Genomic DNA, 14,722 nt, shown 5'->3' with positions numbered 1-14,722 from the left:
ATGGAAAGCACTTCACACGTGCTATTCGAGCACCTCAGACACGTGGATTGACCGAGAGGGCTTCTCGCGTCAGGTGCGAATTCCCATCATCCCTCAGGAACACGCCACGCCCCCGACACCCCATCTCACTCTTGATAACAGGAAAGGGGTGAAACGGCCCAATCAAATATAAGATACTCGTTTCAGCTCCGCCCTAAAAAGGCCGAACTACTGAGTTTTTTTTATTTATGTCTTTATGGGTTACTTTTTATTTTTCAGCCTGTCAAATGTCACACATTCGTGATGAATCAGATCAGAGCAAAAAAATTACAAACATAAAAGAAAGATCAATGTTAAAGTGTTTTACAGTTAACATTATGCACCAATATGCTCCAGCTTTCATCGTAGTTTGTATCTTGTTGTGTTTGTCTTTCAATTACACGTTTCCTCTTCATAGGGAAACGAAGGAGTGGTACTCGATTGGTTTGAGTTCTAATCGTAATCGTAAGTTGTATTCAACTTTCTGAATTAATTTGCTCTACCTTTACAAAATCAAATGGCTTTAGGAAGCCCTCTTATGTAACATCCAACGCAATTTTATTCATAGTGGTAAATAATTATATATATTTTGCGTTACACGTAACTGCGCCATTCAGCACCCGCTCTAGCCCTGGACCAAGGTAGAGCGAGAATGTCTACATAGCTTTCGCACCTGTCAAAGTAGCGTAATTTTATTTTGCACTGGAAACTGAAAAATTGCGCCTCTTGCTGCGCTATCTGGCGCCTAGCTAGAGCAAGAGGAGGGGGGCTTGAGGTAGACCTCAGAGCCGGTGCTGGCACCACTGGTTTAAATAGAGTTGGGTTCGACCTCCACGGTACAGTGAAGTAAAAAGACCCGTGATACTAACACGTTTTCAAAATAGTTGTAATGGTTAGGTTAGGTTAGGTTAGACGTAAGAGAGTTCTAGGATAGATTGTAGCTTTTACCCAACCAAGGTAAAACCCAAAGCCAAATGTGTGGAAGGGGTTTACGATTAGATCATAACTTGAGAGAGGATCATAAGAGTATAGGTAGAGTCATTCACGATGACGCGTGCCGTGGTTCTTATTACAATGTTATTAATGTCTAATTTTGTCAAAATCACGCGTTTTCGTGGATGGCGATGGCACTAGGCACTAGGTATATATGAGATTGAGTACATGAGTAGGACTTTATCTACATACTTAGGTTAACATCGTTATCCTTACAAGTCTTGGTCCAGAAATTGTTACGTCAGGCAATGATTCTAAAATTGAGGGCTCGGATCCATATTAAACTTTACAAGATTTTAATTTTACTTATAGTGGTATACTTTTTCAATAAAAAAATATGTTAAACAAATTTAATACCCCCAGGTTCATTAAAATGCGATTCTAACTATCGTGGAACCACAGACCGGACCAAAAAATTTACTTTAAACGATCCAACCGAACTCAGCGAAACCAATACGCTTCAGAATTACACCGCCTTGTACACGAACAAACCTACAAAGAAGAACAAATTGAGCGACGCCGACCTTCGACAATACGAACAGTTGGTCATCATGAAGAAATATCCCTACTTGGATCTAAAGGAGCTAGAGTTGAAATATCACCCGTCATCGGGAAAAAATGTACGCCAGAATCCGAAATTCGCGCCCGAGCCCGAATTGGGTGCTGGTGAGCCTGGAATTTGCGAGTCGGTAGAAGAAGGTCCCAACGTGGAAATACACAATCGAGGGCTCTCTGGGTTCGCTATTCCTCAACCATCGAAGCATGGACAGGGAGTCATAGACGCCAAGAAAATAGCCGACACGAGGCACACTGATGACGTTTTAAAGTTGGCGAAGAAGTCGTCGCGTATTTTTGATAGTCTCAGAGATGATATTAAACAGTTTGAAACGAAGAAAAGCAAAATTGGTGCCACATGATTACCAATGTACCTACCCCATTATGTAAATAAAGCTATAACATCTAGAATGTGACTGTATCATAGTCTTTTTTGCCACCATATTCAGAAGACAATTTTTATTACAAGCCTTTTATTTCTGGTCTCTTCGTCTATTTTAACTAACTATCTAAGTATTTTAAGTTTTTAACTAAGGAAGTGGGGTGTGGCGGTAGTATTTGTATTTATGTGATTAGTAGTGTACCTAGTGTTCTTACAGTGTAGAGGGGGGAGGAGCTGCATTAAAACACATTTGTTGCATAGACGTAGCTACTATGGGCGTGTACACGTAAACAGGGCGCTTGATAGATCAATTTCCCAGAATCTTTATTTCCTAGTCGCAAAAATTCCGTTCGCATTTTTTCCCAAAAAAATTTTTTCCCCAACATGCGTTTTTGCTGAATCTTATTTTCTCAGTCGCGTTTTTTCCTAAACAGAATCGACACAGAAACATACTTAGGTAGGATTAGGTTATGTTATGTCAAGTTTGCATCGGCCCGTAGGGCCAAAACTACGCAAAAGTAGAAAAAACACTACTGTGAAAATAAGCTTCAGTAATAAAACATAGTGTGAAAAAAAACATTCGGAAAAAAATGCGAACGGAAATTTTGCTAAGTACTTGTTTTGTTATTCTGGGAAATTGATCTAACAAATCTCTTCCTTTACATACAATCTCTGCGATTTTTTTATCGCCAGTGCGGATACTCTTATGTGTAACAGAATTACGAAAAAAAAAACCGCGCGGAAAAAAGTGCGGACAGATCCTTAGATTTATGTTTTAAATTATTTTGTTTCGGTTCGGAAGTACGAGTATGTTCAGTGTTCAGCACCAAAGAGTAGTATAATATACAAGCTTACAAAGTCGACTCCAGTCGCTGTTATTCTCATTGCTTCTGACAGTAAGATGACACATTGACGTTAAGTTGATGACAAACAATGACAGGACAGTCGTCATCAAAGAGTATGTAATGTCAAAATGTATGAATGTCGTCCGTCAGTCGTCGTCCGGTCCGGTCAGGTTGTCGCTTTAATTTTGCAAAGCAACTGTGCAAGATTGCACAACTTTTTAGAGTCTTTTAGGTTTTAATACATCTTTTTTATTGTCTATGGATTTTTGATATGTGACTTTGATTATACTTTTGTTCCAACGGAAAACCAGTGCCTATTCTTTTAATCCAAAATATTGGTCCATCTACCGGTAAAAATTATGAATACGCGTTCCAAAAGTGCAAAAGTAAACGTGCCCAACATGGAGGTGGTGTGACATCTCTGGCAGGGCAACAGGAGTCTTCCTCGTCCGCGCAGCCAAGCGCGGACCCGCCCTTTCGGCATCAGGAGTCTTCCTCGTCCGTGCAGCGAAGCGCGGACCCGCCCCTTCGGCATCAGGAGTCTTCCTCGTCCGTGCAGCGAAGCGCGGACCCGCCCCTTCGGCATCAGGAGTCTTCCTCGTCCGTGCAGCGAAGCGCGGACCCGCCCCTTCGGCATCAGGAGTCTTCCTCGTCCGTGCAGCGAAGCGCGGACCCGCCCTTCGGCATCAGGAGTCTTCCTCGTCCGTGCAGCGAAGCGCGGACCCGCCCCTACACGCCGCACAGTCGGCACCTTCCCGCACGTCAAGTGGCGCTACCTCACGCTCTACCATAGTGGCGCGGCAGCTGGAGGCTCAAGCCCTGCACGCACGCCGACTAGCGGACATAGAAAATGAACGCGAGCGCCTGGAGGCAGAGCGCCAGGCGGCGGCGGCAGAGCGCCAGGCGGCTGAGGCACAGCGAGCGGCAGAGCGAGAGCGGCATGTTGCCGAACTTGAGCTGAAAGCTAGTCTCGCTGCCATAGAGGCGGGCGCTAGCCAGCGCGGCGGTAGCCGCGGCACGCGTAGTCGTGCTAGTGTACAGGATTGGGTAAATAATGTGATTCCTAATCCTACCGAACAACATTTACTTAGTGCCAACCCGCCTTTCAGGTTCGATGACACCGTGGCCCAGTGCGCGACACAGGGACCGAGAGCACCGCGCGGCCTGGGTGCCGCGGCATGTGATCGCTCTCCCCAACAGTATCGTCCTGAAGACGGAGGAGTGACGCGCTTAGTTAATTCGTTGGAGAAGTTAATAAATAAAGTTAATTCTCCCGTCACGAAGACGGATTTGCCCACTTTCGACGGCAAGTCTTATTTAGATTGGTTAGCTCTAAAACGAGCTTACGAAAATACAGCTCAAGGTTTGTCGGCAAGTGACAATTTATCGAGGCTGTCATGCGCTCTGCGTGGAGCAGCGCGCGAGGCTGTGGCGGGGCTGCTGGCGGCAGCGCGCGCGCCCGCGGCGGTGCTGGCCGCGCTCGACGCGCGCTTCGGCCGCCCCGAGCTCGTCGTCATGCACGAGGTGGCGGCGGTGCGCGCATTGCCTAAGGTGAACTACGACGGCAAAGATCTCGTTATTTTTGCGAGCCGGGTACGCAACTGCGTAGAAGTTATCCGCCTGCTAAATCAGCCGGATTATTTATGTTCACCCGAGCTATTTCAAGCACTGTGGAGCAAGCTGCCTTTACTGCTGCGTCCACGTTGGTTGGATTATGCCCATTCTTGTGTTGATTGCGTTTCGAAAATAGAAATGTTCGCAGATTTCCTGTCGCGTGAAGTCGATCTGCAGTATAGGTTTGGGGGCGTGATGGATTATACGTCGCCCGGCGCCGCTCGGCAGACCGCATACAGAGACAGGGTAAATATTGTTGCTGAAAATAATTCGAATAGCATTCCATCACCAATAAACACGATTGATAATTCCGAAAATATTTGTTCGCTATGTAAACAAACTCACGAATTATCTAATTGCAGTAAATTTGTCAAAATGACAGTAAATGATAGGTGGCAGTTTATCAAAAATAATAAATTATGCCCCAGATGTTTCCGAAAAGGTTTTCACAAATTCAAACCTTCTTGCACTAAAAAAGTATGTAGCGTAGATGGTTGTGGCATGCGTCATCACGTATTATTGCATGGGTCAAAACTTGAGCGCGCGGTCGCCGCGCACGTCGACGTGGAAGACGACGATGACGACGACGAGCCCGCGCCATCGATCTCCAGCGCAGCCGCGCCCGCGGCCCGCAACGCGCCCGCGGCCTGCAGCGCGCCCACGGCGCTCGCACCGGCATCGCCGTCCGACGACTCGGACCACGAAATATTGACGCATGCAACTTCATCGTCACCTAAAGAGTCTTCCGTTCGCCCGCTATTAAAAATAGTTGCCGTGACCGTGTCAGGACCTTCTGGTAGTGTTAACACTTACGCATTATTAGATGACGGCTCCACAGGGACCTTTATAGACTCTGACATTTCTGCTAGGATTGGTGCTAAGGGCCCTGAAAAACTAATTCATTTAGATTGTGTAGGTGGTCTAGAAAAAGACTTTAACGCACAATACGTCAATTTCAATATAAAGGGTCGCCACTCGACTGAAACACACTGCATCAAAGAGGCGAGATCTTTTAGTGGTTTAGGTGCTGCTCGTCAGTCTGCACATCACGAGAGCGTGCGCAAGTATGCGTACCTCGCTGACATAGCTGGCAATTTTTGTTATGAGGACGTTAAACCAATGGTGATCATAGGTATTGATAACTGGCATTTATCTTTTGCCATAGCTACGCGCAAGGGAACCAACACACAACCCGTTGCTATTCTGACTGCTTTGGGCTGGGTTTTGTTTGGTTTCGGTTGCAGCAAGACTAGACAAGTTGACGTTGTCAACCACACCACACTGAACGAGCCTGAAATAAAAAAATATCGTTTTATTTTAGAAAATCTTATTAGGCCACAAAGTAAACTCAATTCAATAAAATTAACAGAAATTAAGCCCACAGCGCTGAGCACGAGTGCGTTGTGCAGGTTCTCGAGTGCACGGCGCTCGAAACCATCGCATCGCTCTCATCGTTGTTTGCGGTCGCATCTTGCTTCAAGACGCTTGGCGCAAGGGTGTGGTCTGGAGCTAAGAGCTCCCTCAAGGAGATTGCGCTGCGTGGAAGTTACGGTACCAAGGCCTAATCTCAATTTAGAGCTTGCCTATTCCACGGCGCTATAACTTGAGTGATCTCAAGGCAGTGAGTTGCGAATTCTATTTGTCCTCAGATGCGAGTGAGTGTGCATTTGCAGCTGTCATCTACTGGCACCTTAGTTACAAGGACGGTGACATTAGGCTCTCTCTCTCTCATCTGTGGCAAAGTACAGCTTTCGCCACCTAAATCTGTTTAAATTTTCGACTTAGAGTTACAAGGCGCTCTATTTAATAACTGCACGTCTTGCGACGTCTATAGACGAAGCCCACCGTCTGATGCTTTGCGATGTGGTTTCTGGTTTAATTCAATTACCGCTCTGGGTTGGCTTCGTAGTGACGCTCGCACCCTCAAGCCTTTCGTGGGGTCCCGAGTGACTTAAACGCTGCGGATGTTGCCACTTACTTTAAACACTCTGCGTTTTCTCCAGAATGTCGCTACAGTTCAGTATCTGCTTTCCTAATTTCTTCAGACTGGCCCGCTGAGCTTTAGATCGATATTAGCAGACTAGGCCGTAAAGAGTATAAACAAAATGCTCTTATTCATCTCATCACTGAAACCGATCTGCCCGCACCAGTCTCCGCAAATCCAAATCATTTCGGCTCCTGGATGAGAATGGTGCGAGCAACGGCAAAGCGCATCAATTCATTTCATTATTGCGTATGCGTAGTCTACAAGGTCGAGACCTTCATTTTAATCTGCCTCGTCTAGAAGGAAGTTTGTGTACCTTCCAACCTGCTTGCACATCCTCTCCTAGTATGCCCAATATCTTCTAATTTTCAATTTGGCCAGAAGAGTATCTGTAGGTGATTTACAACTATCTGAAGTCCACATCTTACGACAGAGAAGAACCGAAAGCCTTTGCCACAAAGCAGTTGCCCTTTTCAAGTTGTCACCCTACATCAACGAAATTATCACATGCCTCGTCAAATAGTCGTAGCAACATTAATTTTCGACTGAATACATCAAGCTTTAATGGCGAGAACGTGAAAGCAACAGATCTGCAGCGCCAAGAATAATATGTGCTAGAAAAACGCTACAAGAAAGAGCTCTTTCTGATGAAGTTTTGACAACCTTTGCGACAGAAGCTGAAGTTCTGGTAAATTCACGGCCACTAACTCGTATTTTGCTGGAAGATGCCGACGAGGCTCTAATGCCAGCGCACCTGATTCTCGGAGCATCATCTGAGCGCCCAGTTCCCGCAGCTCTTAACAAATCTGATCTCGGCAGGAGCAGATGGCGAAGTGCTGACAGGCTAGCCGATCATTTCTGGCAATGCTGGATGAACGAAAATCTATCCTTATTACCACCCAGAACAGGAAGCTGCACTCCACCCGCAATTGCAGAGAGTGACATAGTGATTGGCATAATAATTTTCTGCGATTTTAATGATTCCGATCTGCTCTGTCGTTCGTGGCTCAAAGATCGCTTCACCCGGCTGTACCCTGGACGAGATGGGTGATTCGAGTCGCAGAAGTCACCACCGCTGCTGGCGCCTTTCTCAGATCACAGAAGAAGTTAGCCCAGATCCTCGTCCCTTTAAAAAAGGGGAGAATGTGCAAGATTGCACAACTTTTTAGAGTCTTTTAGGTTTTAATACATCTTTTTATTGTCTATGGATTTTTGATATGTGACTTTGATTATACTTTTGTTCCAACGGAAAACCAGTGCCTATTCTTTTAATTTTGCAAAGCAACACTTTATCGTATTTATTCAGATAGAATTGAAACATCACTGATCAATCATCGATTGCCAACCAATCTAGCCAATTTAAACTACCATCAGTTTCACAGCGTCTTGTCTCTATCGGTTTTTTAATATAGTAAGTTTATTACAGGTCTACTTTTGACTGACAAAACTAGGATTCCGATACAAAGTAAGTTATTTATTGTTATTTATTTATTACTTCTAGCAATAGTTACACTTAACCACTAACTTAAAGAAAATACGGACGCCAGATTAAGGTTTTAATCCTTATTATTTATTAGGTAATCTTAGCTTTCAAAGTTTTATTTAAATGCAAATAAAACATCTTAATTATGTTGCAGGGTATTATGGAGCTCCAATACAAAGTACAAAACTATGATTGGGGCAAACTGGGTAAAGAGAGCATGGTAGCCAAATTACTATCCAGTGCGGACTCTAGTATTACTATTGATCCTGACAAGCCATATGCTGAGTTGTGGATGGGGACCCATCCAAACGGACCTTCACTTATCATTGAACGGAATGTATTCTTGTCAGAGTATATCCAAGACAATTTGGATGCTATCGGGCCAGTGGTAAAGAAGAGGTTTGGTGTTGCAGTGCCATTTTTATTCAAGATCTTGTCCATAGGCAAAGCTTTGTCTGTTCAAGCACATCCGAATAAGGTATTTATTTATTCATTTACAAGTCATGTTTAAATTATAAAATTTAATTATTAAGATTTTGATGACTGAAGTTTGCATTCATCGAGTCTTTCAATGAGGCTGGCATAGTCACAAAGGTGCACTTAAGCCTCAAAAAAAAATTAGAAAAAAAAAGTTTGCATTCGATGAATATAATAACATAACTACAAATAAATAATAATACAGCCATAATTAAATGACTAAACAATACTTGTTATCAGTAGGAATTCCTACACATACTGTTAAGTTAGCTCCAGCTAAGCATGTAGACTTGTTAATATTATGTTTGTTTAGGTTAGATAAAGTAATATTAATGAAACTAAAAAACTAGGACAGCTGGAGATACTTTTGTAAACTCCTCATGTTATTCAATTAATTGTTATTTGAAAGAATAACTAGACTAGACCATGCAATCCATGTCTCCATGATATTATGCTGACTAGTACAGTTTTGTCACACTAACCAGATTAAAATATTAAATAGTGTTAATTGGTTTTACAGGCGCATGCTGAGGAGCTCCATGCAAAGTTTCCAGATTTATACAAAGACCCAAACCACAAACCCGAATTAGCAATAGCATTGACACCGTTTGAGGCCCTGTGTGGATTCCGACCACTCCGGGAGATTCAAAACCATCTTCAAAGTAAGTTTGAATATGATTTTTTATTTAAGCTTAATTAAGTAGGTAAAAAAACCTTTAGTCTCGTTTATCATAAGTAATGCAAATTTTATGAATATGAAATAGAAAAAGACAACCTTAAGTTTTGCTCTGATCCTTGTCCTTATCTGAACAGTTAGAGCAATTACTGATAGAGTGATTTATAACAAAGTATTATGTATCAGAAATAACGAGAGAAATTGGGAAGCTCACGCGTCGTACATACCTGACAAAACCAGACTGACGAAATGTGAGGGTACCCTCTTTTTCCAATACACTACATGCCTTTCCCGCGGGATAGTTCACCAACACTAAGTTTTTGGTAATCACTGATTGTTCACTAATACTATTTATTATACTGTTCAAGATAGTTCACTAACACTAAGTTTTCAGTAATCACTAATTATTCACTATACTACTTAAGGTAAAATTGTCCGTTGCAAGCTCTTACACTACTTATTCTAATACTTGAATCTTATTTAAGTTGACTCATCAGAGTCACCAGTATTGTTAATATGAAACTGCGACTCATTCTTTTGATGATCACCAATTTATACCCTATGGTACAGTCATCTGCATTTAATATCTGACACATCCTACTGGCCCTAGAAATAGACTTGTATCAGATAGATATTTTTGCAAGCTCCGTTGTGTCAGATATTAATGTATGTGGCTGTACTGAGTAAAGCAGAGTCTTTCAATTGACTGACTCACATCAACAATAAAAATATATTCTTTGATTTCAGAATTGCCAGAACTAACCAAGATATTACCAGAAGATTGTGTCAACACTTTTCTAGCTCACAAAGAGCATGGGGACAGCGGCATACCTCTGAAACAAGTGTTCAGCTCCCTGATGACCTCTGATAAAGCTGTGATTGCTGCCAGTTTAAACACCTTATGTGAACGGTTGGAAAAAGAAGGTATTTTAAACTCAAGTTGACTAGGACTTCATCAATAGTTTCGAACTACTTCGGTTTCTATTTGTTTTTTTAGGGTTCCGGAGCCAAAATGGCAAAAACGGAACCCTTATAGTGGCTTATAGTTTCGCCATGTCTGTCTGTCTGTCCGTATGGTAGAATAAAAAAGTCAAAAAAAATTTTTTTAGGGTACCTCCCATGGACGTAATGTGGGGGTGATTTTTTTTTCTCATGAAACCCTATAGTGTGGGGTATCGTTTAAAACCATTAGGAGTTTGCTAAGACGATTTTTCGATTCAGTGATTTGTTTGCGAAATATTAAACTTTAGTGCAAATTTTCATGAAAATCGAGCGTCCCCCCCCCTCTAAAACCTAAACTGGTGGGTGGAAAAATTTGAAAAAATTCAGGATGGTAGTAAGTATATTGTATTGTATTGTAAGTATTTGGGCTCCACAGAAAACCAGCGTTACTGCACATAATGTGCGGCAACACATGCTGAGTGGAGACCCTTTTTGGTATCCTGCCGTGTCACCTAGTAACATAGTTTTAGTGCTAGTTCTAGTCTTAGTTTTAGGTGGTACATTTTGGAGCCAAAATAAACTTTTCTTTCTTTCTTTCTTTCTTTCTTTATATCAAACTTTCAAGGAAAACTATAACGGCTAAGTTTGCTTGAGAATTATTAGTAATTTAAGACTATATAGCAGCCTAAGGTATAAAATATACCTAAACTTGGAAGATTCTGTATAAAACACGAAATCCTTAGAAAAATATTACTTAATTTTTTCGAAATGGCTACGGAATCCTATTTTGGGCGTGTCCGACACGCTCTTGGCCGGTTTATATTATTTAGAATTGCCTGGCAACTGACATCTGACTTACCTCATGTAGATGAGGCCGAAGATGTAACTCACTGTTGTTGTTTCTTATGTGCAATGATCTCCTTTACTGGTTTTTATAGGTTGTAGATAGAATAGTTTTTAATAGATCTGTGTCTTGGAATTATTAGTCAATGGCGTCAAAAACCATCCTATTATTTTTTCCATAAATTTTGGGAATATTTTGAACAACCGGACATCTGTGGCCGGAATGTTAACGTCGCTCGTGACTCGTCGGCTTTCTTCATTTTCCTTAAAATTCAAATGAGAAAGAAAAACAATTTTTTTTTGAGTTCCTTGGCAACTGTTTGCAACATTAGCAATTTTTTAAGTATGTAGTTCTATTTAAAAAATCCGTTTGTTTTCAGAAGAGGGAACCCAGTCGGCCCTTTCCTTCCCGCTGCTCCGCCGACTGCACTCGCAGTTCCCCGGTGACGTAGGATGCTACGCGCTTTACTTCATGAACTACCTGCGACTCCGCCCTGGACAGGCCATATTCCTCAACGCTAACTTGCCGCATGCTTACTTAAGTGGAGGTAATTAATTTAATCAGGCATTACTTTGCTCATGTGAAGATACATATTTTTTATTTAAAATCTACCTACAGATTTAATGTAAAGTCAACATTGTGTCGTAGCAGCAGCATTGTATTAAAATTTACTGTTGTAACAATTTCAGTTTCTTTGCAATTTCATTTAAGTTTAACTTATTTCACTATAACTGAAGTCAAGTCCTAGTTTTTTCAGTTTCGCAACAATTTGTTCTTTATTACAATTTCAGTTTCGTTATGGTAGGTACCTACAGTCAAGCTTAAAAGTAGCTTAACTCCTTAGTACTTTTTCACATAAACCAAAATACTGAGACAGTTTGTAATGAATCAAAAATTATGATTATGAAAACAACGCCAATGATGATGTACTAAATTGTTGAGCTACTTTGGGCTTTGACTTTCCACCCATAACATTTCTGAAAAGAAAAAACATGTGAAAATTCCAGTAAAACAGTGTATATTTAATACCTCCAGTTTCCTTTAAAACATCACACCAAAACTTTTTTTCAGACTGTGTGGAATGCATGGCATGCTCCGACAACGTGGTGCGAGCTGGACTCACACCCAAGCTGATAGATGTTCCTACCCTGGTGGAGATGCTCGACTACAGCAGTTACTCTTTGGACCAGCTGCTCTTCTGCCCGCAAATGGAAGACTCCAACAGTTGCATCTGGCGGCCGCCAGTACCTGACTTCGCCGTTGTTAAGATTAGGGTAAGTTTGTATCGTGCAATAGCCTATTTGTGACACCGGTCGTTGTGAAAAACGGAATTTGGTATACATGTGTAAGTTGGATAACTATGCAACAAAAAGTACTATAATATTACTTTGCTCACCTTGCAACAAATATATGTATTCATACAGCACTTCTACAGTGTCAGAATAGACAAAAAACACAAACCCAACTATCACCACACTGACACGTTTCAAACTCAAATAGAGGTCATCCTCAGAGCAACAACCGCTCACCGTGCTACCAGACGTTAGACTGTGAGATGTTAGAATTGGTTATAGTCCATCCGCAAAGTAACGCCTGTTTCGATAAATTAGGGTCATATCGAAAATACAAACTGGAACATAGATGCACAGAAAAACCAGAAAAATAGACTAAAATGGTCTATTAGACTAAAATGGTGTATTTTTCTGGTTTTTCTGTGCATCTATGTTTCAGTTTGTATTTTCGATATGGGTTTTACGGGATGACCGTAAAAGTAACAAAATTTGGAGTTGAGATAAAAAATACAAAAAGACTCCAAAAACCAATCTTAAATAACAAAAAGTATAGTCAGCAAAAAAAGCTTGTATTAAAAGAGAATTTTGTAACAAAAACTTATATTTATTTATTACATTTTCCCAGGTGGAAACAGGCGACAGCTACAACACAGCGGTCCGGCCGAGTCCGAGCCTGATCATCATAACCTCAGGGTCCGGAGAGGCGTGTGACACGGAGCCAGTGGCCGCTCGGCCCGGCGTCGTCATATTCCTGAAGGCTAGTCGCCAACTGACGCTCTCACCAGCTGCTGACAGTCATCTCGAGGCTTACCAGGCCATATGCAATGTTTGATGACTGTTGTTAGTTTATTGACACCAAGCATCTTCTTATACGTGTGCCGTTTTCTATTTGGCGCTCAGTGTGTCTGTGTCCTTTAGTTTCTTTGATTAATTCTGATATTACTTTGCACAGATCCACAAAAGTAGCTCACTGAAGTTTACTGAAGCTAGTTGAGAAAGCAAGATACGAGTAAATACGAACTTATCCGACAAAATACGATGGCGATACATTATTCACTTGATCTGTACTAAACTTTTACTTTGCAAATGCAACGTGTTTTCGTACTAATGGTACAGGACGATTCTCAAGAGATTTCACAGAGGAGCTAGTTAAAGGGTTGTAGTTCCTTTAGTCTCATTGTTACATTATAAACAGGGTAAGGAGAGTTGTGAATTTCAACTAAAGTCGGACCTGATAAATGATCTGGTCGGATTCTGTAATTCTGTCTCCACTCCGCTTCAATAGCTTTGCACCCTTTCCGATTCGCCATGTAGGAAAAGGACGCATAAGTGACAAGCGAGAAAACGGTGCACGAGTTAGATGTTTAGTGGCCCTAGCCAAGACGATTTCTATCGTAAACTGTAAGTCTTGCAAGCGAATCCATCCCGCTCTTGCACATGTAATAGAGAGACAGAATTTCCTAGCGTTTATGCTACTAGTTAATGCGAATTGCCTATGACATCAGAAAAGCCAACGAGGCAAAATAATCGATGTAAATAAATCGCAAGGCGGTAGACTTTTTTGACATTCATAAGTGCTTGTTATAGCCTAAATTGAATAAATATATTTTGACTTTAACGCCCAACACTATTCCAAATTGAACTATTTGCCTAAATTGTGGTACGTTCGAACTGATAATATTGACGCAACGTTCGGTGATTTTCATATTCTCGAGACCCTGTAATGACAAAATGGAATTGTATAGATAGTGTTGTCATTTTATTCTGTATACGGGCCCTGTTTATCAAAATAATCGGATCGTCTATTACAACTTGTAATTTACAGTGTTTGATCGTGATAATTAGTTTTAATGCAAGTTCCGTATTTTTTGATAAACAGGCTATGGTATATTATGTATTACTTGTTGAACTTGTGTGCGTGATTGCTTTTGTGATGTGTCCAATAGAAAAATAATTATAAGTTTAAAATGAGATTCCATGAGGAACCGTACATTATTAATTATGATTTTCTTTTGAATTTGTGTACAATAAAAAAAAAAGTTTTTACTTGTTAAAAGACATAAAATGTTTGCCGAACTAAAGTCTGAAATGTCTGCTTGTTGTGCCTTATTGTTGATTGTTCAAACAAGACTGTTCGAATATTATGTTTTTAAAATATAGGTAAGTAAAATGAAATTGTTTTTTTTTTTAAATCGTGACTACTACACTAATTATCACCTGTATTTTTTGGTAACTACTCATTTATGAGACTGCTTTAGTTTACGCAGTATTTATATGACAATATATGTTAATAATAAGCCGTGGTGGCAGAGTGGTTTGACCTATGGCCTCTCAAGCAGAGGATCGCGGGTTCAAACCCCGGCTCGCACCTTTGAGTTTTTAGAAATTCATGTACGAAATTACATTTGAAATTTACCATGAGCTTGTGAAGGAAACATCGTGAGGAAACCTGCACAAACCTGCAAAGCAATTCAATGGTGTGTGTGTGAAGTTCCCAATCCGCACTGGGCCCGCGTGGAAACTACGGCCTAGGAGCTCTCATTCTGAGAGGAGGCCTGTGCCCTGCAGTGGGACGTATATAGGCTGGATGATGTTAGTAAATAATATTGAATCACAA

At 41.3% G+C, this 14,722-nt stretch overlaps 2 protein-coding genes across 3 annotated transcripts; both read left to right on the top strand.

Annotated features, from left to right (window-relative positions):
- The first annotated feature begins 227 nt into the window (after positions 1-227).
- Positions 228-2,686, top strand: LOC141434117 (uncharacterized). Its single transcript, XM_074096404.1, has 2 exons — positions 228-483; positions 1,375-2,686. Exons 1-2 carry the CDS (start codon positions 228-230, stop codon positions 1,926-1,928), a joined length of 810 nt encoding a protein of 269 aa, XP_073952505.1. The 3' UTR covers positions 1,929-2,686.
- A 4,997-nt stretch (positions 2,687-7,683) lies between these two features.
- Positions 7,684-14,280, top strand: LOC141434115 (mannose-6-phosphate isomerase-like). Of its 2 annotated transcripts, XM_074096401.1 has the most exons (7): positions 7,684-7,856; positions 8,029-8,352; positions 8,872-9,013; positions 9,775-9,951; positions 11,193-11,360; positions 11,885-12,087; positions 12,731-14,280. In XM_074096401.1, the coding sequence occupies exons 2-7, from the start codon at positions 8,035-8,037 to the stop codon at positions 12,935-12,937; spliced, it is 1,215 nt and encodes a 404-aa protein (XP_073952502.1). In that variant the 5' UTR covers positions 7,684-7,856; positions 8,029-8,034; the 3' UTR covers positions 12,938-14,280. The 2 variants fall into 2 exon arrangements, with proteins under 2 accessions (XP_073952502.1, XP_073952501.1); XM_074096400.1 differs by lacking the exon at positions 7,684-7,856 and having other exon boundaries at positions 8,020-8,352.
- Positions 14,281-14,722: the final 442 nt, after the last annotated feature.

This window comes from Choristoneura fumiferana, chromosome 13, assembly GCF_025370935.1.
Source record: "Choristoneura fumiferana chromosome 13, NRCan_CFum_1, whole genome shotgun sequence".
Lineage (NCBI taxonomy): Eukaryota > Metazoa > Arthropoda > Insecta > Lepidoptera > Tortricidae > Choristoneura > Choristoneura fumiferana.
The sequence above is the reverse complement of the archived record's forward strand: the minus strand, read 5'-3'. Positions and strand labels throughout refer to the sequence as shown.